The 23,513-nt window shown below is 32.9% G+C and overlaps 1 protein-coding gene across 1 annotated transcript in view; it reads left to right on the forward strand.

Moving 5' to 3' along the window:
• Rim2 (replication in mitochondria 2) overlaps positions 1 to 23,513 on the forward strand; it is a 103,541-nt gene that overhangs the window by 52,105 nt on the left and 27,923 nt on the right. Inside the window, exons 2-3 of the mRNA XM_072526734.1 lie at positions 53 to 360; positions 22,165 to 22,424. Of these exons, the coding sequence (XP_072382835.1) occupies positions 53 to 360; positions 22,165 to 22,424 (568 nt within the window). The remainder of the gene's footprint in view (positions 1 to 52; positions 361 to 22,164; positions 22,425 to 23,513) is intronic.

Consider the following 23,513-nt stretch of genomic DNA (forward strand, 5'->3'; position numbering starts at 1 on the left):
TATTTTTGTTTCCTTATTCCCCCGATTTGTATCAGATCATTCTTTGTTTCAGGGTGGCGGGAACAACCGGTGCCATCGTGACCTGTCCCTTGGAAGTAGTGAAAACCCGTCAGCAATCTTCAAAAAATGGTTTCGTTGTTGTCCGTGACCTTCCCAACGTCCCCGGCGAAACTAGTCAGCCGAAAACGACGTGTAGGACCGTTCCCGATCAGAGGCGTAGGTTATGGACAACATGTCAATATAACCGCCCTCAAGTTGTAGCTCTTTCAGGTTATTCGTTTACCCCAGCGCATTCCCTCAGCATAGTCCAATGTCTCAAGCATATCGTCCAACATGAGGGGCCCATGGCTTTATTTAAAGGTATGTATTTGCGTTAAGTAATTCGTAAAATATAGGAGATACAACATAGTGTTGTATGTGTCGTTGATCGTATGTGCTCCAGTTACTATCGTAATGTGTACTCCCTGATTACTTATTCATTCCATCGATCTGTTTAGAGATGAATTTAACTTATTTAATTTATGATTGAAATTCCATTTTTAGTACACGTCGAAATATTATCGAAGGTACTCCGCAGATCAGATACGCCTTTTTAATCAAATAAATTGCTCAGTGCCGGCCTAGCAGCCTTAGAAGATGGTGCTCCCGATTGCTGTTATCACCAGATGCGAAATTCGTGCTGTGATCCGTTTTTTAAATGCAAAATGGGTTTTACTCATTGCCCTTCATCGTCAATTAATCGAAGTTTATAGAGAAAAGTGCATATCTATTCAACATGTTCGCAAATGGTGTAGAAAATTCAGTGAAGGCCGAACGGAAATTAAGGATGAAGATGGAGCGGAAGACCTTCAGTTTCATGCGAAATTATCGAAAAAGTTGAAAGAATATTGCTTGAAGAACGGATTTCACCATTAACGACCTTTCCGACCGCTTTCCGCATTCCTGAAACCTCCTACACCACAATTCATAAGATATTAACAGAAAAATTGTGCTATCATAAAGTGTGTTTTGCCGTGGGTACCGCGACTACTTACAGAAAATCACAAACAGTGTGTCAAGCAGTTTTTGTAACAATGAGAAGACAACAAGGAAGAATTTTTTCTACAAGGCATTTTGATTTCTGTCGATAGGACACTCTGATCAAAGGGTATCGATTTTTACCATCGAGTTGATACAAATTTGATTTAAAAAATTAATTTCGCGTGGGTAACTGACATTCAAAATCGCCGGTCTCTTCAAGCCTTGTTTCTGAGAGAACAGTTCATTCTACAGAAAAAGTGCTAATAAACATTTTGGTCAAAATTATCGCAGCTACGTTTCTTGTTCAAAATATTTTTTTTCTACGGCGTACAGATTCTTGGTAAATCGATTTTTACGTTTTTTCCCAGGGGAGTACATATTATTTTATGATATTATTTTTTATATTATTATTAACGTTGGAATCAGCTTTGTATATTGTATGGAAAATGTAGCAATGTAAGACAAAGACAAAGAGGAATTAAAAACAGACCAGAAATCGATGATGCAAAGCTTGCATTAAGGAAATAACTAGATAGAGAGAGAAAAATATTATTTATAGTTTTTACTGTTATTGCTATTCTATAAACAATATCAAGGACCGTAAAAGTAGAAAACAGAAAGCATATTTTAACATTACTAGTAACTGTTAGACCCAAGCCTCAATAACAAAAGTATCATTCACTTAATAGCAGCTGTTTTTTCCGATGTGACAAAAATATAATTTGTTTTTGAATGCAGTAACCTTCGTTAATTTATTTCAAAGTGAATAATTCCCTTGGGATTAAGCCAATTAATTTAGGTTAAAGTTAACATAGTACAACTAGGGTGAACTTTGCCAAATTAACATCAAGCAGTAGATTAAAAACAATAATGTTCGTTAATATAGTTGATTTTATCGTATGATAATGCAGTAGTTGCCTTGAACTGACCATTAAATATTTTTTGCTGTTGTCAATGGTAAAAGTAGCAATTTCAAAATTACTATCTCCTTACAGGTGTTACAAATCTAGTTTTGTTTCAATAATGTAACAAACCTAAGTATTGCATCGGTTATTAAATGCCCAAACATTTCTTTTTTGAAAATAAACTTAATAGGAAAGTCCGGATAAAAAATTATATAATTAAATTCATATTTTATAATTATATTCATAAGTCAATTAATTAAAATAATAAAATAGTAGCAATAGTAAGCATAATCTATAGCAATAGTAGTAAAAATAATAAAATATAAAATAATAAAAAGAAGTGTTGAGGGAAAAATTAATTTTACACACAACAATTACCATACTCAAATTGTTTTGGCTATAATGTATTGTCCATGAACTTTTATTATCTAATTAGATATTTTGCAAAATGAGCAGACGCAAATAAACACTTAGATTATTATGAGAAAAGAAAATACTGTAAGAAATTGTATTTCAATATTTGTATTTTTTTATTTGAATGGTATATTTGTATCAATATAATTATTCCCTTCTTCTTTATACTTTATAGAAGACATTATTTTATGTGGAGCTTAGATTAAATCTTTGTACCAAATCCTCTCCTTTTGGTAAATTTCACCTCTATTCTCTAGATAAAAGCAACTTTTTTATGGGGAATTTAAGGAATTCTCATGGCTACAATCGTCAGAACTACAAAAGATACAGGTTCCAATTTGAGTAGGTATATGTTATGTCCAAAATTCGCTTACCATCCCTTAAGAGCTCAGGCGCAAAATTTCGGGGCAATGCTTTTTAAATGCGTTAATTTTTTTCGAATCCTGGGAAAACTTGTAAGTATTTTTGAAAAATTTAAACGTAGAATGAAAGATTACATTATTATCGAGGATCTAAAGTCCCTGAAAACTTCTATAATGTTTATTTTAGTAAGTTACAGGGGGTGAAAAAGAAGAGAAAATTAAGTGTGATTTTTGATTTAAAATATCTCATTCAAAAGAACGTTTTTGTTTATTGACGTTTCAATTTCCACTTCGGAAATCGTTCTCAATAATTTAATTTAAACATAAGCAAAGAGGAACTAAAGTCTATAAGAACTTTAAAAAATGACGACTCCATAATCATCCTACCAGCAGACAAGGGGAATGCAACTGTGGTAATGTATAGAATTCAATATGGAAAAAAAAACGTTTTTGTTTATTCTAAGGGACTTTCGGCCTTCTGTAAAAATGTAATTTTTCATTCTGCGTTTAAATTTTTTTAAAATATTTATTAGTTTTCTCAGGATTCGATAAAAATAAATGCATTAAAAAGCATTGGCCTGAAATTTTACGCCTACACTCTAAAATTTAACCCTTGGACCTCATCCTAGAAGTGATTGCCGCAGTCGACTCATATAAGGTCCTTCGGTGGCCTGCTTGGAATAAAATTGTTCATAGCTACAGTCTCCTTTATTTTGCTCACCACGACGGAATAATATAATTTTCATATACTAACTTGTCTCTGGAAAGTACGCTAAAAAAACATTTGGATTTAAGAAATTTCTCAGCCTTAATAACTTTTCTGTCCGTTTTTCTTCAGAAAAGTCTTAAGGTTAAAGAGGTCTTAATCAGCCCAAAGGAGCACAAGGAGCTTCATTGATAAGTTTTATTACTCTATTTCTACAATCAATCTTTTGGGTTAGAAGTTGCATCTTTGCTCTTTTTGATAACTGTTTCATTGGGAGTATTTCTGTTAGACCTAGTCCGTTGAGCATATCAGTTTCCCTTTAACAATTGGAAGAAATTTGAAAGATTTCGTGACATGACCTTACTAGTGTCAACATTTTTTCCATTCTGATCCCATGGGATCAGAACAGACCAAATGGATTTTTATAGGAAACAGGAAGTATCGTACGTATAGAGCTCCAATTGGAGATATAAAAGGAAGTGCGGCCTGATGTCTCAAGCAGACCGTTTGCAACATTTATTTTTAGATAAGCATACTTTCATACATCGAGCAAGTACTATACGCGTTGCTTTTGTCTTAGTTGCCTGATAGTAATTTGCCTGGCTCAAGCTGCATTACGATAATAGGAAGTAAATATGTTTGCTACAAAAAAGGAACAATAAATATTAACCAAGAATGGTCTGATTTGGTTTCGAAAATTAGTTTACGGATTTTAATATCAGATGTATACGAAGCCATGCTAGAGTTGCTTCTTAAGACAGAAAAGATTTATTTTCACGTTCAGAGCGACTGTGAATATCCGTCTCTGAAGAGCCCTATTAGGGCGAAATACATATAATCGGATACACAGACGCACTGTACGTGAAATCAAATCTTACAGTTCACCAAAAATAGCTGAAAGTCTGAAATTCTAACTGCCTGCGCGAACAATGAAGTGAAAACGCACTCGGAAGGAAAAAGATAGGCTGTACGCGCGGAATAACTTTAAAATATAGGTACAATCGGAGACACAAATATAGAAACGTAAAGTTTGAATAGTTTCTAATAGGTCCCGTACACAATTATTATTACTGTCATTATCAAAAACCGCTTGCGTTGCTATAAATTATGACATTGTTCTGAAGCTATTTTCTTGTGGCATTTTAAATTAAGTACGATTTAAATGGGAATAAGCCACAATTAAAGGTTAAAATATGTTTATTGACGTTTCAATTTCCACTTTTGAAATCGTTCTCAAAATATAAACATTAGTGAATTTAATTTAAATCCCATTTAAATAATAATTAATAAATTATGACATTATAAACCAAAAATTATATTTTTATATTGACCATTTATACTTTATATTATCATTATTTTGGCCAAAATGTTTCGGAGAAAAAGGGCGTAGTGGCACCAGTACCTTTTGTTAAAAGCGGCCTTTATCTTTGAATATTTACCCAAAGCACCCCAAAGTATGAAAAAAGTGTAAACTCTAAGAACAGGTCAATTTACAGAGAACTGTGTACATATTTAAAAATACGAAAATAGAATTCAGACTTTTCCCTTCAGATTCTATTTAAACTCCATGTTTAACATAGGTACACAACAGAGATTTACAACTTTGGAAACGATTCTCCTTTGCGGTTCGTAAGTACTTATTCATTTGTCACCGACTTCCTGGTAGGATTACATGAACTACTATTGTTTCTTGGTTCCTGTAGCAGCCTTGAACAATAGTCCAGTTGCTACTACATTTACCCAACTATTTAATCTTCACGCTGTTGGTCTAAGTATTATCGAAGGGCAGAGCTTCATTAATTACTTGAGGTGGTCTCTTTAGAGACCTGGATGTCCATCTAAGGCACTCGATATGTTTCTGCCGCATACGAGCTCGAACTTGATCTTTGAATAATCGTGTCCTGAATATTTTAAGATGAAGTTACTACCATAAACAAGACTAACTATAGGTAACTTTGGATGGTAAAATGTTTGTGACAAATATTCATAAAAGTAAGTAATGTAAAAGTTAAAGACGGAGTAGATGAAGTGAAAACAGGCGAGTGATAGAAACATTTCAATAAACTTGGAAGTTAATTCTATAATACCTACAACGAAGACCAGGTATGATATACAATACGTAATCTTGGATAGTTAAAAAGAGAGAAACACAAAGAATCCAATTGTTTCCCAATATTTGTTTGTCAAGGTCTCTCCTTTCATAAAAAAGGAAAGATCTTGGTATCCATGATGCTGTAGGTATTTGCAAATAGATGTCTGCGTATTTTATTTTTAGCTCTTTTTAATGATAGGCTTTTATTTTTTCTAATGGTGTAGTGATTTTGTGTAGTAATTTGAGGTTTACTTTTATTTATTAGCTTTCCGTATTTCATGTGTAGATAGATTATAATTATGTCACCTTAAATTTATACTATAATTACATGACTTCAGACATTTATAATCGTTCCAAATTTATATGGAAAACAATATAATTCAGTATATGTACACTGTCTAAAGTAATCCTTGAAGCACTATTTTAAATTTTTAATTCAGTGGCAACTGATACGATAAAATGTAAATAAAAATATACTGATAACCTGTAACACTAACCGTTTGAAAAAGTGGTTTCTACCGGTTTTTATTTATACTATATGCAAATTTAAACTTGATAATAATAAAACACGTAATATTTGTTTCATGCCAATTTAAATCAAAACATTGAATTATATGGTATTGCAATCACATTCAGTGATATTCTATGATGATTTTTAAAATATATTGAAGTTTACAACACCCCTGTTCCTTTTCATGATTGATCCAAAATATCTGAACTTGTCTACCTCTATTTCCTTACCGTTTGTCATTATTTTATTATTTGGTTGGTTATTGTTTTTTAAGAGTTTGGTTTTCTCTGTGCTTATTCGGAGTTCGATCTCGTGTCGGAGTACTGTGCCAACTTGTCAATTTTTATTCGCATATGACTTCGGTGTTCAGTTAGCTGGCAGATGTCATCCGCAAATTCAAGATCTTCTTACTGTTTGAATAGGTTCCATCTAATGCTTATTCGGTCGTCAGTTACTTTTCTCATTACCGAATCTATCATAATAAGGAATAGGTAGGGGATAGTACATAACCCTGTTTAACTCAACTTTCTGTGGCTATTTCTTCTGTTACTTTACCTGCGTGTTCCAGTTAGGCTTTGTATCTTTCGTAGAAGAGTTTAACACTTTGGCTGCTGGCTATAAATTTAAAGTTTTTTGTCAGAAACTGAAACTATATTTTGGTGAAATTCACAATATTTAATACTAAAAACATGTAAACACAAACATTTAGGTATTTTTTTGAAAAAAAAATCATGTATAAAGGCCGTGTCAAAAAATGGTACACACAGTTTGTGACAAAAATAAACGCGTAGTTATCTTCTTAGAAACTGCGTGTACCATTTTTGGACACAATGTTCATTTTTTTGCTTGACAGTAACCAGTGGCAAAAAAACAATTGGTACACAAGAACTTCTCACAGCATGCTAGACAAGATGTTTTAACACGTTTTGTTCCTTTTATAGCAAAGTTACTTTCATTTCTATAACTATTAATTTTATATATAACATTTTGTACAACGACCTCTCTGTTCCACTTCGGAAAGTTTGTGATTTCTTTCTTGGTTAACGCGACGATCCTCCAAATTTTCAATCTGAAGATTTTAATCACAAAAAATTTCTGAGGCTATTTCTTCTCTAAATTTAGTGACACTTATTTTTTTGTTTGATATATAGCCTCGTATGCAGTATGTGCATTTATAATAGATGTATGAACCAAAACTTCTATTGAGACTTTCCTATACCATTTAATTCTCTTCGCACTGCTGACGAATGTGATGCTTTTGGATCAGAGACGTTTATAAATGATTTCACATTATTATATCGCACGATTGTGGAAGGCTTTCTAACCACACCCCTTTTTGTTGGCACATCCACTATTTCAGGCACAGCCTCCGTAGTGAGAAACATGACATCTCTTTTGTCTTTCCATTTTCCAATTATGACTTTACTTTTGCTCTGTCTCATGACTAATTCACCCCTTTTTAATTTAGCCTTACTTACTACTTTCGGATTATGCTTCCTGTTTTTTCTCAGTGTGCCTATTAAATGTGTATTTTTGTTCAGAAGTTCGTGCGCTAAATTCACGCTAGTGTAATAATTATCTGTGCACAGAACGCGACCTGAATGTAAAAGTGGTTCCATAAGCTGCAGCACCACTTTTATACCAATTGGCTTTTCATTAGGTGTTTGCTCTTTTCCTGTATAAATTTTAAAATTTATGTGTAACCTTTCACTCCACACAACTTATTACACCGTATTTGTGCCGCTTCCCCAGTATATATTGACGAAAGCTCAGTCATCCTCGAAAAGGAATCATCATCTCATCTATACACACATTCTTGTCAGGAACATATGCTGATTGGAACTTCTTGATTAGCAAATTTTGCAAGGGAAGGAATTTTTTAAGCCTATCATCATCGTTGTTTGAGAAATGCAAATTGGACAAAAAGAGCGCAAACCTTATCCTGGACATGTGACCAAATTTTCCAATTTTATTTTTGTACAGCATATTGGTGCTAAAATAATCTTTCAAAGTGGGTTTACGATTCAACCCCATCCAAATTAGAAGACCTAAGAAATAAAATATTTCTGATTGATTTGTGTTTCTCCATTGTCCCAATAATTTTGTTTTTGATGTTTCATTTGTAATTCCTAATATTATTTTCTGTTCAGCGTATTTGTTGGTTTCTTCGGCAAAAAATGATAAGACTTCGTTGTCAATAAATAGTTTATAAAAATGAATCGGATGATCTCCTTTCCTCTGTGCAAAATAATTTTGGGAGAGTCCTGAATTTTCCGTGAAAGTAAATGTCTTTACTGCATAATTATTCCAAATGACATTAGGATTATTATTAGTATTATTTAAAAAAATTTCAGGTTCAGAATCGTTGTTGAGAGATTCTAGATCAGATTCAAATTTTGACTCTTGCCCATCACTGTTAATTTCTAAATTAGAGGAAGAACACGAATCTCAGTGAGTCAAGCCTGCACGTCAGTAATATGCCATTTGCTGAGGGAGTCTCAAACTGCTCTGCCAGAATTTTAAAAAATGGGTCATAGTACGGCCATCTGTTGAATAAGTCTCAAACTGCTTCTCCAGAATTTAGCCGTAAACTGTAGGAGCCTAGATGCACATATAAAAGCATTAGAATTGTGTTCACCAAGCGTACACACAGCTTGAAACATTACCACTTCATGTGAAAAAATTTGGTACACGCAGTTTCTGGTAAACATCAACTGTACCAGAAATGGTACACACAGTAGACAAAGTGTTAATAAAGTTTATGATTTTTAGGGGTATGCCATATAATTTTGGAATATTCCACATCTGTATCCTATTTACACGGTCGAAGGCATTTTCAAAGTCGATAAAACTCACATCTATATCTTTATTCCATTCATTTGCTTATTCTTAGATAATTCTAAGGGTGCAAATGTGATCAATGATGACGAGTTTGGCACGGGAGGCTGCTTGGTTACTTACCAGTTTTTTATCTAGTTCCGGCTTCAATCTATACAATATGATTTTGATCAACACATTGGATGAGGCGCTTAGTAGTGTTATTGCATCAAAATGCAGAGTAGTTCCTCTGTATTGTTGCTTACGAATACTAAGTCATCGGTAGATCTTAAATGTATTAGTGTTGCATAAACAAATACCTTAATCTAATTAATCCATACATGATACATGTTAGTAACTCCTTGTAAATTATTTCCCAGCGAAAAACAAAAACAGCGTCTATCAGTTTAACAAGTTTGTTTACGTGTCTATTTTTATATAGTATTTTTTATGTTCATGAGTTTCGGATGAACTGTTTTCTGTACCAAACATTCACTCGATCCGATAAATCTCGTGTTTGCATGCTTTCCGGCATTATTTTCAGTAGAGATTATGATGCTCCGGTCACGAAACACAAAAACCTTGATAACAATGTAAATATTTTACGACAATTTAAATAATTTATGATTTTAACAAATATATGCTTGAATAAATCGACTGCTACCTATTTGGGGTACGAAATAATCATGGGATCGTATTTTTTAATTCTTTTTGAGTTATTGTGTTATATAAACTAAATAGTTGTCGTATATTATAAAAATGTGACATATTAATAATACAAAATGATGTTTTTCTTCGGTGGTCCAGACTATTTTACCAGATACAAAACAAAGTTGTTAGTAAATAAAACCTTAAAAATAATTTTTTAATAAAAAATTGTGTCATCATTTTTTTTTACCTTTTTCATGTGAATGTTGGTTTCCCTAATTAAATACCAATATTAATCCCCTTTTGTCTAAGTCCCTCACCATGTTTTCATGGTGTGACTAAGAAGTTTTATGACCGTTTAATTTAAAAACATTGCTATACATCCCCTTTATTTTTGTATATACAACCTAATTTGATGATTCTCCGTTTCCATGACAGTTACTTCATTTACCTAATTCTACTAAAGGAATCTGGTAGATAGTTTGATTCTGTTTATCCTAACATTGGTCATACTTCCCCAGGAATATTATCCGATTCAACTGCTGTACTTTTTTATGTAGTGCTGGAGCAACTTTTTCGCTTATTATTTTACACATCATGGCTGTTACTTTGTCTGCGGCGGTAGCTCAGCAGCTGTTACTTTTCGTTTTCTTCTTCTTCTTCTTGACTGGATTTACAACTCGGGGTGAGTCTTCGCCGCATCCACTATAGTCCTCCATCTTCTACGATCTTGCGCTTCCATTTTCCATTGTTGCACCCCAATCCTAGATAAATCAGCTTCAACATCATCCTTCCATCTTTTTCTGGGATCGCCTACTGATCTTCTACCATCTTCTCTCTAAAAAAACATTGTCTTTAGCACTATGTCTTCCTGATCGTATCACATGACCTGTTCATCTTATCTGGTTAGCTTTTATATGTCTGACGATGTTTTCAGTACCATAGAGAGTCAGTCACCAATTCAGAATTGCGGCTTCTTCTCCACTTTCCTGTCAATTCATCTCTTTGGGGTCCAAATATCATTCTAAGAATATTCCTTTCAAATACTAGCAGCTTATGTATTTCCCGCTTTGAATATTTGATATTTTTTTGGTATAGTCATCACTTACTTCGATCAGAATGCGCAAAAATGTATTGAGTTGTGATTAAATTAATTCATAAATATTAAATGTAATAAAAATTTACCGATAGCAATTGAGGGCACAGTAATAAACAAATAGAATAGTGATAGTATGGATATTATCAATGTCGTTTATATTAAAATATTCTTCTTCTTCGCGTGCCATATCAGAATTATCCAACGTTGACGATCACTATTGCGAAGGCTTCTCAATCTTCTGCAATATGGAATAATTGAGTAATTATATTAAGATATACGTGTGACACTCCAGAGCTAGAACAAAACACTATTGCCAACTTCGCGGATGATACAGCTATACTAGCGATAGGAGGCACTAGGGACGAAGTGACGGATAAGTTGCAACTATCAATAAATACAATACATACCTGGACCAGAAAATAGCGAATAAAATTGAATGAGACTAAATCTGCAGAATCTCTGTTAGAATAAATGATACGAAAGTTCCTTATGCAACATAAGCAAAATACTTGGGCATCACTGTAAACTAGAGGCAGCACTGGAAATTCCATGTCAAAAAGAAAAGAGGGGAGCTTGATATTAGATACAAAAAATTGTATTGGCTGATAGGAAAAAATTCAACATTATCCATTCGTAATAAATTATCCATTTACAAGCAAGTACTATTCATAATAATTTATCCATTTACAAGCAAGTACTGAGGACAGTATGGGTATATGGGTGCCAACTCTGGGGCTGTACCAAAGCTAGTAATCTACATATTATCCAGGGATTTCAAAACAAAGTACTGAGGAACATTGTTGATGCCCCTTGGTATATCCGTAACAGCAACCTCCACCAGACCACCAGGACCTGGGTATGGAAACTGTGACCGAACTAATCAAGAGAACAGCAGAAAGTCACAAGCAGAGGCTGCACAGTCATGTGAATATCGAAACAATCCAGCTTCTTGACAACACGGAACTAAAAGGAGGCTCATAAGGACAAAACCATTTGAGTTAGTGTAAATGTAAAACAGTTTAGTGTAAAAAGTAGAGTATAGTGCTGTGATGTTATTGCATGTTAGTTGTAGTGCATTAGTTAATAGATAAAATAAGAGTAAGCTATAGGGTAAGCCCATACATGTGTTATAGAACAAAAAAAAAAGAAAAATTAAGATCGAATCTGGTATAATTGCCGCTTGAATCTCAAAAATTTCTGTAGGCGGCGATTATCTGGCGGTCTTAAAACAAAATGTAGAAGGCGTCTATAATTATTACACACACTTTGGGATATATAGGAATCTTTATATGGGTTAAGTAGTTTATATCGATCATCTGATGAAAACAGATTTTACGAGAATACTATAGTAACAAGACGGCATCTAGTTAAGTTTAATAGTGTGTACGGAATTGAGTTTAGTTCTGATTGATATTTGTGTTATTTGTAAAATTTTAAAATATTACTTAGATATTACTTTTAAATTGTGACGTCCGTGGTGTGACAATATCCATGACTCTGAAGAAAAAAATGAAACCTCATCATCGGAAAAATTTACTAATCTGCCAAGTAAAACATAAACGACATTTTCAGTACCTCTCTGACGGTGCCAAACGCATGCTAAAAAATGTTTATGAAGTACTCTTTTCTGAACCTTTTAAATCAGATGCTATTAGGGAAACATGCTTTTTAACGAAAAAAATCGGCCGTTTATGCGATTATAGGAGAAACATCTTCATATAGGAAGAAAAGAAAGAGTAGTGGTAAGTTTAGAATAATTCATAATTCATGGTTCGAAAAAATTATTCTCCGAGAATTGCTTAGAATTCTCCGAGAAGTTCTGTAGCTACTGAGAGAAAATAAGCAGCTGAATACATCCTAATCGATGACAAGTTACAATCGTATCTGGCGCTGCTCCGTCTAACAACAACGATTTCTGTTCTTTCATGGAACCACGTGTACTCCTAGACTAAACCGTTGTTATACCAGCTTCATCAATGCTATACATTTTTGTAAAACTAATTTTTTTTTAACTTGACATCTAGGGTTGAATCCTTTTATTCTAATTTTTGAGAGTCCTTGAGTTTTTTAAGGGATGTACATATTTCACTTCCGTAGTTTCTATTCCATAAAATATACGATCTACTTGTAGACATAATTGGCTTCCACATTATTTAGAAAGTACTGGTTTTCTTTCAATCTAACCAGCGTCTTTCTAGAGTTGTATCCACCTGTTTGACATAATCTTTCAATGTTGATTTCGGAACTTAAAAAATTTTGAGACTTTCTATCCTCTGAAGATACACACCTTATACCGCAAATTTTCGCACTTTAGTTTAACACTCACTCTGTCAGATCAATTGGTTTTGTTCGTTCAGTCATCTAGTCACGTTAGGAGTGTCTTAAAGTTGTACCTCTGGATTTATGTGCTTATGAAGCCTTTTTTCATGGCTCTTAGTTGGTTTTTTATTAACTCAGTGACGGTTTCTACATTTAAGTCTTTATGGAGGTTAACGTTACCATACAAATATAGAACATCGTATATATTGCATTTTAGATGCATTATTCGAGCAAAAAGTCAACGAAAAACACTTACTTAATACGTACGAAGTTGTACAACAACTCGATGGAGATGTATACATCACCACCCTAAAGAATAAAAGAGCAGTCATAAAGCCATCAGTAGATCTTAATGAGTATAAACCTCAATATTTAGGGGAGAAATTGAAACATCTAGAAAACGCGTTGATACATAGCTGATATACTCTAAGTGGCATCAAACGATCTATATATCCAAAAAAAGCCAACCGTCATAACATTCAACGAGTAGGTACCAAAAGTTAAATATTTTTCATCTTATATTTAAAATAAAAAGAGCAAAGATGATTCTAAAAACAAGAAAAAAGAAATGGATTCCCCCAGAAAACAACGACCTGCATGAAGATATACTAACCAGACATATATAAGACTTGCAAGATAAAATAGATGATATAGATCGAGCAAATGATGGCACAACGAAAGCTCTAAAAGAAACAGAAAGTGAATGCTGCCCGACCGTTCTGACCCATAAAGAAAAACTAAACACCAAAACAAAATACCAAAGAGCTAATAGGTAAAAGAAGACAGCTGACGGCTCCAACTACACAACAATGAAGAAATTAAATAAAGATATCCACCGGTTAATCCGAAAAGATGTAAGAGAAAACAACACAAGAGAAATAACTAAAATAATTCAAGAAAACAAAAGTTTAAAAGTTTTGAGGCGAAATACGAACAACATAGGTAACAAAAATATGTACAAAATAAAAAACAAAGATGGAAACATTACTACTGATAAAACCAATATCCTTGAGGTTGTCGAATCCTTTTATCGCGAAATGTATGAGAGCACCGACGAATGGCAAGATCAGCCCCTGCCCACATCACAAACCAGGGATCAGAATTAATGCCAGAAATAACTCCATATGAAAATAAAAAGGCCACTTTTAGAAATGAAAAATAACAAATTCAATAGCGATGACGGAGTAGTGATCGAAGCGATCAAACTAGGTGGAAATAAAATCCAGGCTTTGGCCAAGCTTTTCACCGAATGCATCTACCGAGGAAAAACTTCTTCTCCATGGAATAATGCAGTTATTATTTTATTACACAAGCAAGGAGACATAACAGATCTAAAAACTACCGTACTATCAGTTTGCTTTCACACATATATAAACTTTTTACAATACATAATTATCAAAAACAGACTAAATTAGACCTCTATCATCCTAGAGAACAAGCTGGATTTAGATCGGGATACAGCACTAACGACCACGTACTAGTGATAAAGAACCTGATAGAGAAATCTGCAGAATACAACAAACCATTGGCACTGGTATTTGTCGACTACGAAAAAGCATTCGATACCATAAGAAATCGAATAAGAATACCGAATAGACCATCGCTACACTAACATAATCAAATATATCAACCAAAATACCACAGCTAGCGTAAGCCTATCTGAACAAGAAACAAATAAATTCTGTATACAGCGAGAAGTACGGTAAGGAGACACCGTTTTTCCAAAGCTATTCACGACGCTTTTAGAACATACATAAGAAAGCACATCTAAACGAGCATGGTATCAACATAAATGGAGAGAAGCTCAGTAATTTGAGATTTGCAGATGACATCGTCCTTATAGTCGATCGTATGGATGATGCAATAATAATGTTTGAAAAATTATATCACGCTTCCTTGGAGGTCGGACTAAAGATTAATATGAACAATGCGCAAATAATGACTAATCTGGTGCTAAATCGAAATATTGCTGTTGATGGAAGGGATTGTGCAGACTACATCGTATAAGTACTTAGGACATGAAATTCGGTTGGGCAGAGATAACCAGACATGTGTGCTCCCACGTCGCATAGGATTAGCTTGGTAGCGTTTGGTAACTTAAACTTAAACTATATATTTGAATCGGATCTACCCATATACATCAAAAGGAAAATCTTTGACCAATGTGTGTTACCTGTACTCACTTATGGAGCGGAAACACTCACAAAAAAGGTAGTGAATAAGATTCGCGTGACTCAGAGGGCTATGGAGCGCCAGATGTTGGGTGTCTCTCTAAGAGACCGAATCCCAAATGAAGAAATACGTCGTAGAACAAAAACAACCGACGTCATCGAAAAAATCGCGTCGTTAAAATCGAATTGGGCAGGACACGTCGTCAGAGTATCAGACAACCGATGGACAAAACGTATTGTCGAGTGGAGATCAAGACAAGAAGCAATACGGAGCAGAGGACGCCCACCAACTAGATGGACTGACGACCTGAAGCGCTTTAGCAATAACTGGATGCAAACCGCGCAAGAGAAATACAGATGGAAATAGCTGAGGGAGACCTATGTCCATCAATGGACGCATACAGGTTGATGATGATGATGATGATGATTTAAAATGTGACCGAACGAAGTGTTAAACCGTTAGCGAAACATTACAGCAGGTCTATCTTCGAATCAATGAAGAGGATACAAGAATATCTTAAACCGGCTAAACATTCAAGAGAACTATTGTCCACAGTCCACATCAATCCATCCATCCATTTATGCACCTAAACAGGAGTTGGTTTCAGTGCAAAAAACACGAAACATCTAAAAACGATCTGAAAATTCCAATACCATACATGGCATTGCTTTATATTATTCCTGTATCGGGTCAAAAAATTCTGGTAGATACTTATCAATTATTATCAGAACATAAAAAATGAAAAAGTGCAACCTCGCAAATGCAATTGAATAGTTATCTCTTTATCTTTTGTTATTTCCAACTTTATAAAAATTACACAATATTTAGAACACATTACAATGCATTAATGAAAATTTAAAACTCTCTAATTTTTTGTACTGCATATACCATCTTTCATAGAGTTAAAGCAATAAATATATTTTCCTATTTCCATTACTCTTTTGTCGGGTGTGTTGTTAATTTTGCAAACAATAAATAGCACATTTCCAATAAAACTCAATTACTAAATTGGTCTGTAAATGGATACATGGTCAATATGTCTCGAATAGATCAAATGCAATTAGTTCATTTCTACTGTTAATTTCTTAAGTATTTTTCTCCTGCATCGTATGTGCTCTTGCATCACGGTTAATTAACTAGAATTGTACTTCCCATAATTAAAATGTTTCTTATCAAATTTAGAACTCATTATTACACAAGAATTGGTATATTGCTGTTATCTATTGTGGCACATAACGATGGAGAATGTTTGAGGCATTGAGGCACACAAAATTAATGAGACCATGTTTCTCATAATCGAAAGAGATGTAGGTGTGGTTGTTTGGATCATTTTTACTAGTACATAGACAAAAAAAACATTGAAAAGAAAAAAATATTAGATGATAGCTACTAGAGCTAAACCAGAATTATGAGATAAACAATACACAGAGAAATTATAAATAAAGTTATAAAATATTTACCAAAAAGGGCAGAAAAGAAGTTATAAAAAATTTGCCAAAAAGGGCTCCACGTTGTCTTTTTTGTGAGGGCCAAAGAAAACTCACAACCAAAATACATATATAAACAAATAACAGTAAACAATAACCAATATGCATATATAAACAAATAAACAGTATCAATCACACTTACCTTGTATGTTCGCTCAGCAAACCTGTTAGTAATTATTTATAAGTGGCCCAAGCGAAATGAAGATTGTGAAATAAATTAAACAATAATTGTTACGTACAAGCTATATTTATTATCAGCCAAAACATAGATTTAATTGGACATATTGATTTAGATCGTACAAACAGAAATGTCCATTACAAATTAATACCTTCTTACATCTTCATAGACTGTTTAATATAAATTTCCCTCGATGACCTAGTAAACATATTTAAAAATGATCTTAATATTGAATGTTATTTAAAAAAAAAATGAAAATTGAAAATTTACGTAGGCCATCTACATTCAAAATTTAGTGTTGAGTGTATACATATCATGTATACACAAAAAACAATAGTGATCGAAACAAAACAAAAGTACCGGATGTACCCCTTCAAAAATCACACTACACTACACTCGGTGCATTAGCAGAAAAATAAAAATAATAAGAGATGTTTCCTTTTTCATATTGAACATCAAACGGAAATGTTCTGCTTAATAATTATCTGCTGATGCAGTATAAAAAAGGCAAAGACTATAAAAAGAAAAAAAGGAAAAGACAGTTAACTCTAACATGGCTTCGTATAGACGCAATGTAGCGACATCTGATAATAAAATCGTAAACTAATTTTCGAAACCAAATTCAGAATTTCGCTTTAATCTGTGCCTTCTAAGAATTGCAAGGCAAAACAGACGTTGATAAAGATGTTATGAGAGACATGGGGAATCTAAAAATTGCATTCCACAACATATCTCCTCAACTAAGCAAAATTCTTAGCGAATTGGTTTCTAGTACTCGTACAGAGTATATCGAAATAAAAAGGAAAAGACAGTTAAGATTTGATTTCACGTACAGGGTACAGGTACTACTTTTGTAGCTCTCATAACAAAAGGTTTTTTACAGGCTTAGGTAGTTAACCCAATGCCAAACCCCCTTTTCGGACGGCCATTTCACCCGCTCTCGTCAGTTCCCGATCCAACTTTCCACCCGGGTTAGATACCGGATCTCCAGTTGGGTTGCTCCCAAAAATAAAATTTAAAATATGTGAATTAAAATTTTATGCACAACGAAATTCGAAATACGTGAATTAAAACTTAATAAGTTTTTTGAATCGTTACCCTATAACTGTATTAAAAGCTTCTTTACCATTCATTTGTCATTACTTGTGTCATTGTTAGATCGGTGTAGCAGTAGGTACATTGTATTTTTTTAAATAACAAATAAATATTTTTTAAAGGGAAAGATTTTAAGTCTCGTTCATCTGCAAGTTATAGAAGCCAAGAAGTGAGAATTAGATTTGAAACCTCAGGACAATCTTCTAACTGGCCTCCAGGGTCTGAGTTACAATATGCCTGTAGAAAGTGTTCAGTTGCAGTCTACTTAGTCTATTTTGTTCTATTTTTCTTTTTAATGAACCAAATTAATACAAGCTGAAATTTTTTATGGGGAGATGGTAGTGATTCTTTTTATAACAAAAAAATATAAATAAAAACTTGTCCTGCAAGTGTTCAGTGAAAGTGTTATGTATATATGTATAATTTTGAAGTTATACTTCTATACGCGCGTTCGACGTTGGAAATTTGTACGGTAGTGAATCGGCAAAATCATTACATATGTAGGATGTAGGTAAGAGAGAAAGACAGAAGATATATTTTCTTTCTCTTTCTCTCGAGAATAAAAATGTTCCTTTTGTAAATATATTTAATATTTATTAATATTATTATTATTTTTCCATTCTGTTCAGATTTGTCTTGAGCCTCGTTAGGCATGTTAAATTATAAATTAAAACTTGTAAATATCTCAACAAAGTTCAAATGTGTACTTATATACACAACAAACAACAATTAAATTTTGTATCTGTCAATGTCAGACAAATTGACAGTTGTATCACCAAACAATATTTTTATTTTATTAATATTATTATGATGGCAAATTAAACATATGTGTAAGTAAGTTAGGTATATTGTCATTTTGTCAAACATTGTCAAACAATGAATTTTACTGCAGAGTATGTGTAAAATTTTTTTTGCATTCAACTCCTTTCATATATTTCTATATGAAAATAAAAATATACATTTTCATTAAAATATTGATTCAATCCTTCATTTATTATACTCGTATTACAGGTCAAATGTTGTTTATATACAGCAAACGATGCACAATATACCTATATACCTAATTCTGTTTCTCTTTCTGCTCTCTCTTACCTATAGCATTACATACAGATTGAACGAATTTAAAACGGAACATACGAAATAAATGTATTTCGGCTCAACTCCGCTCTAGGTGGTTGGCCAACAAAAGGTTGTCAAATAATTATATTATAAAAATCCAATACTTCAGCGGGCTGCTGGATTCTGAATTCATTCAAGAACAAATCAAAACTCCACCCAAATAGGTTGCCTAGAATCACTGAAAAAACTAGACTACACAAGCAGTTATTATGCTGTCAAACCACTTATCGCTTCCTTATAGTCCAAGAGATAGAGCCGAAATTTTGAACTGATCAGTAATATGACATTTTTCTATTGAAATATATTCATTGTAACTGGGTTAAAACTTTGCCTTACAGGCGGACCCCCTCGTGGTACAGGGGGTGGCTATACAGGGATGAAGTTGTCATTTTTTTCGAAAAAATTAACGATCGATGATATGGCTGAAAATTTGCCCAGAGTAAGATCTTGGTATAACTAGACGAAATCAAAAAGGGCGGACGCGAGAGTGGATACATAAGGGGTGGCGGACAGGGGTGAAGTTGCAATTTTTTGGGGAAAAATTAACGATAAGTAATATTTCCGCCATTTTCATGGTGATAATGTTTTTTTTTTTCAAACTAAAGTCATATTTACTTTACAAATCACATTTTTTTCTTAAATATAAATATTTTACGAATTAATTTTTAATTGAATAAATGTTTGATATTTGATATTTTATTAAATTAAAGTAATTTTCTAATGTTAACTATTAAATATTTTTTGTATAACAAATAGTAATTTTACTTATTTTTTATTACAATAAAAAGGTTTTTAAATTTATATTGCTTAAATAATGGTTGTACAGATATAAGAAAAATTTGATTTATCATTACATTAATAATCAAATACGAAATATATTATTTCTATTTATCAATAGGTAAAATTCAATTTGTAGAATTCCTTTAACATTTTACAAATAATTATTAATAAAATTAATTTAATAGTGGAATTATCAATTTTTTAAGTTTTGAAATTTACTTTGTAGATATTTTCAATATTTTTTTTAACTTTTAAATTGATTGAATTTTTTTTTCATTAGTTAATTATAATTTTACAAATTCTGTTTGGACATTAATTTTGCATCATTATTATTTTAAAATATTAAAATAATAATGATGCACGTTCCATTTAGACCAGTAATTCTAGACGCATGCGCTAAATGTAATAAGTATCAAGATGCTTTTATCCAACTTGGTGAAACTGACTTCGATTGTAATGAAGTTTTTGAAACCTTAGAAACTTTCATATGTCACTTATATGGAATAGGACTGACGAGAACAATTCCAAAAAGAAAAGTAAACGATGTCAGATTTTCACTATTTAACCGGCAGTATAAGTTGCATGATGTAAACGAGCCTTTAAAAAAAAAACTAAAAAATTTCGATGCTTCAAGCTTACCACCATGTCAAGATGAATTACACCAACATCTACTGCGAGTATATTATATTTCAAATATTTGGACAAATGCTCATAAAAAAGTACCAACAGAATTGATTGTTGAAGAACATGGTTGGGAGTTTTAAGATGAAACATATAAATTTAAATGGTTTAGTGGACCTCAGATGCCAGAATCAGTTCGAGAAGTAGTGATTGAAAATGAAGCAGATAATGAATGTGATATTATTGAAAGTGACGAAGATGATGAATGTGATGACATCAATGAGAGTAAGAAAGTTTTTTAGAGTTAAGAAAGAAATTTTTAAAGTTTTTCTAAATTTTTTTTTCTTATCGGAAAAATCGTTTGAAAATTTTTGGAAAAAAATCATGGTATAACTGACAGAAAATCGAAAGGATTCTACAAATTAGATTTTATCTCAAAAAATTACGAAAATTTTCATTTACGGAAATTTTTTTGGAAAATTTTGAGGAAAACTCTACTTGACGCTTTTCAGAATAGTAACAGAAGTGAGCATACAAATTTTCAAATCAATCGGTATAAAAGTATCATAATAAAATCAGTTTGAAAATTGTTACTGAGACCTAAAATGCGCAGGCAAGTGGTACATTTGACCCCGTTTTATGGCTCTCTGTACCAACCCAGCTGTCCGCTCTTTTGGATTTAGAGTTTTTAGGGGCTAAATAATGAGCCATGAAAATGGCGGACATATTACTTATCGTTAATTTTTCCCCAAAAAATTGCAATTTCACCCCTGTCCGCCACCCCTTATGTATCCACTCTCGCGTCCGCCCTTTGGGATTTCGTCTAGTTATACCAAGATCTTACTCTGGGCAAATTTTCAGCCATATTATCGATCGTTAATTTTTCCGAAAAAATTACAACTTCATCCCTGTATAGCCACCCCCTGTACCACGAGGGGCGTCCGCCTGTAAGGCAAAGTCTTAACCCAGTTACAATGAATATATTCCAATAGAGAAATGTCATATTACTGATCATTCCAAAATTTCGGCTCTATCTCTCCGACTATTAGGCAAGCTCCTCTTTCCTTTAAAGGAGACAGATAGTTGAACGATATTTTATACAATGTCTATCACTTTGTATGGATTTATTTTTGTCCAAGTTTTATATTGGTCCACTATTTCAAATGCAGTTCAAACAGACATATATTAAATTGTATGTTCCGTTTTAAATTCGTTCAATCTGTATGTAATGATTGTGCAGATTGACTCCCATATAAATTTGTAACGGCGAACGCGTGTATAGAAGTATAACTTCTACCGGCAGTCCCACTGGAATGCCACACCCGTTTTTTTTTTGTATGTTTAGTACTTTCGCAATCAAATAATAATTATTTTATATCATATATTTGGTTGGTATACCAAATTGGTAGGTATATTCTATTAAGTAATAAGTTATCATGCCTATATATCAAACCTAATTTGATATATAGGTATGATAACTTATTACTTAATAGAATGATATGCTAATGAGCGAGGTAAAGGCTTGACACTTTTGGTCTATTCTCATTTTTTTATTTGAATAAAATTTATTATAAAACAAATATTAAAATACAACATTTACTAGGTTGTTAAGATAAATAATACAATTATAAAGATAATCATCATGGCTACTCTGATATTCGATGCGGCTGCTCTAAGTAGTTCGATTGTTGTGCATCCATACCATTGTCTTAAGTTACGCAGCCATAAGATTATTTTCCTTTCTATATTTATCCTGCTTTGGATCTTCCCGCATTTATAATTTTAATTATAAGCATTTTAATTTTTTTTCCGTTCACAGGTCTTGGGCCCAATCTTGTTGGCGTCGCTCCGTCCAGGGCCGTTTACTTCTGTACATATTCGCAAGCTAAGGCCTTCTTGAACGGGGTAATGCCTCCGGATTCTCCGATCGTCCACGTATGCTCAGCATCATGTGCTGGATTCATGGCAAGCACCCTCACCAATCCCATTTGGTTTGTAAAGACTCGTCTCCAATTAGATTTTAATAGGAATAGTAATGTGACTGCTATGCAAGTCGTAAGAAGGATATATGCTTCTTCGGTAAGTTATAAATATTGCAATATTTACAATTTTTAAGATGTGCTTTATCTTTATCGTATGCTTTATATGTATGTGCAAATATGTATGTTATTTTTTGAATTCAATATTTTAACTCTAAGCGTAATTAGAGTGTTTGTTCTTTTTTACTCTGACCTCAGTACAAGGATTCATTATCAATTATTCTATATTTGTTTACTGCTTAACGTAGGCATCCCGTAAACTCTTCCACTTGTTTTTGTCTTAATCCTCTTGCATCCAATTCGTGGTGATCTATCTAGTTGGATCATATAAAGCGCATCACCACGAATAATTGGATACAAGAAGCTCAAGATAGCAATATGTGGAAAAGTTTACGGGATGTCTACGTTTAGCAGTGGACAAATATAAAAGATAACGGTTTGACAAAGAAACACGGAATACAGCTAAACAGCAAAACAAAATGGGCGCCAATGAGTTTTAACCTAAAACTCATGAAGGAACTCAAGATTAAATATATTAAATAAATATTTCTCTTAAAGACCTGGCAAAATGCGTCAGAAAACATCAGCAAAGTATCAACAAAAATTACGAAAATCGACATATTTGTCCATAAGCGGTAAAAAAGGTTACATACCGTAAAATGGGGTGAATAGAAACAGTTTTCAACTTTGAATATAAATATCGTAAAGTATTATGATGTAAGACATTAAAAGCTACCTTGGTTTATGGGTCTTGCAGTCCTTTAGAAACCTAAACCCTTATATTTTCTTTTAAGTACAAGGAAAAAAATTTAAAAAATTTAAACATGCTATGTCTGTTCACCCCATTGAGTGAGGTAAATAGAAACAGACACTGTTTTCCAAGTATATTTCAACTACAGAACCTGAGGGCTTATAGAAACAGTCAGCACTGTCATGGGTGAAAAGAAACAACACTTGTTTTGATAAAAAAATTATGTAATGTAAATATCAAATAATAAATGACCAAATATCAAATAATAAAATGAATCATTGCTAGTTAAGTAAATCTAATTAATAGATGGCAAAGTTACTGAGATCATCAAGGAAACTAATGTTTGTTTTCATGAGTTTCTTCATTACATCGTCCCTC

This window comes from Diabrotica undecimpunctata, chromosome 3 (assembly GCF_040954645.1).
Source record: "Diabrotica undecimpunctata isolate CICGRU chromosome 3, icDiaUnde3, whole genome shotgun sequence".
NCBI classification, from domain to species: domain Eukaryota; kingdom Metazoa; phylum Arthropoda; class Insecta; order Coleoptera; family Chrysomelidae; genus Diabrotica; species Diabrotica undecimpunctata.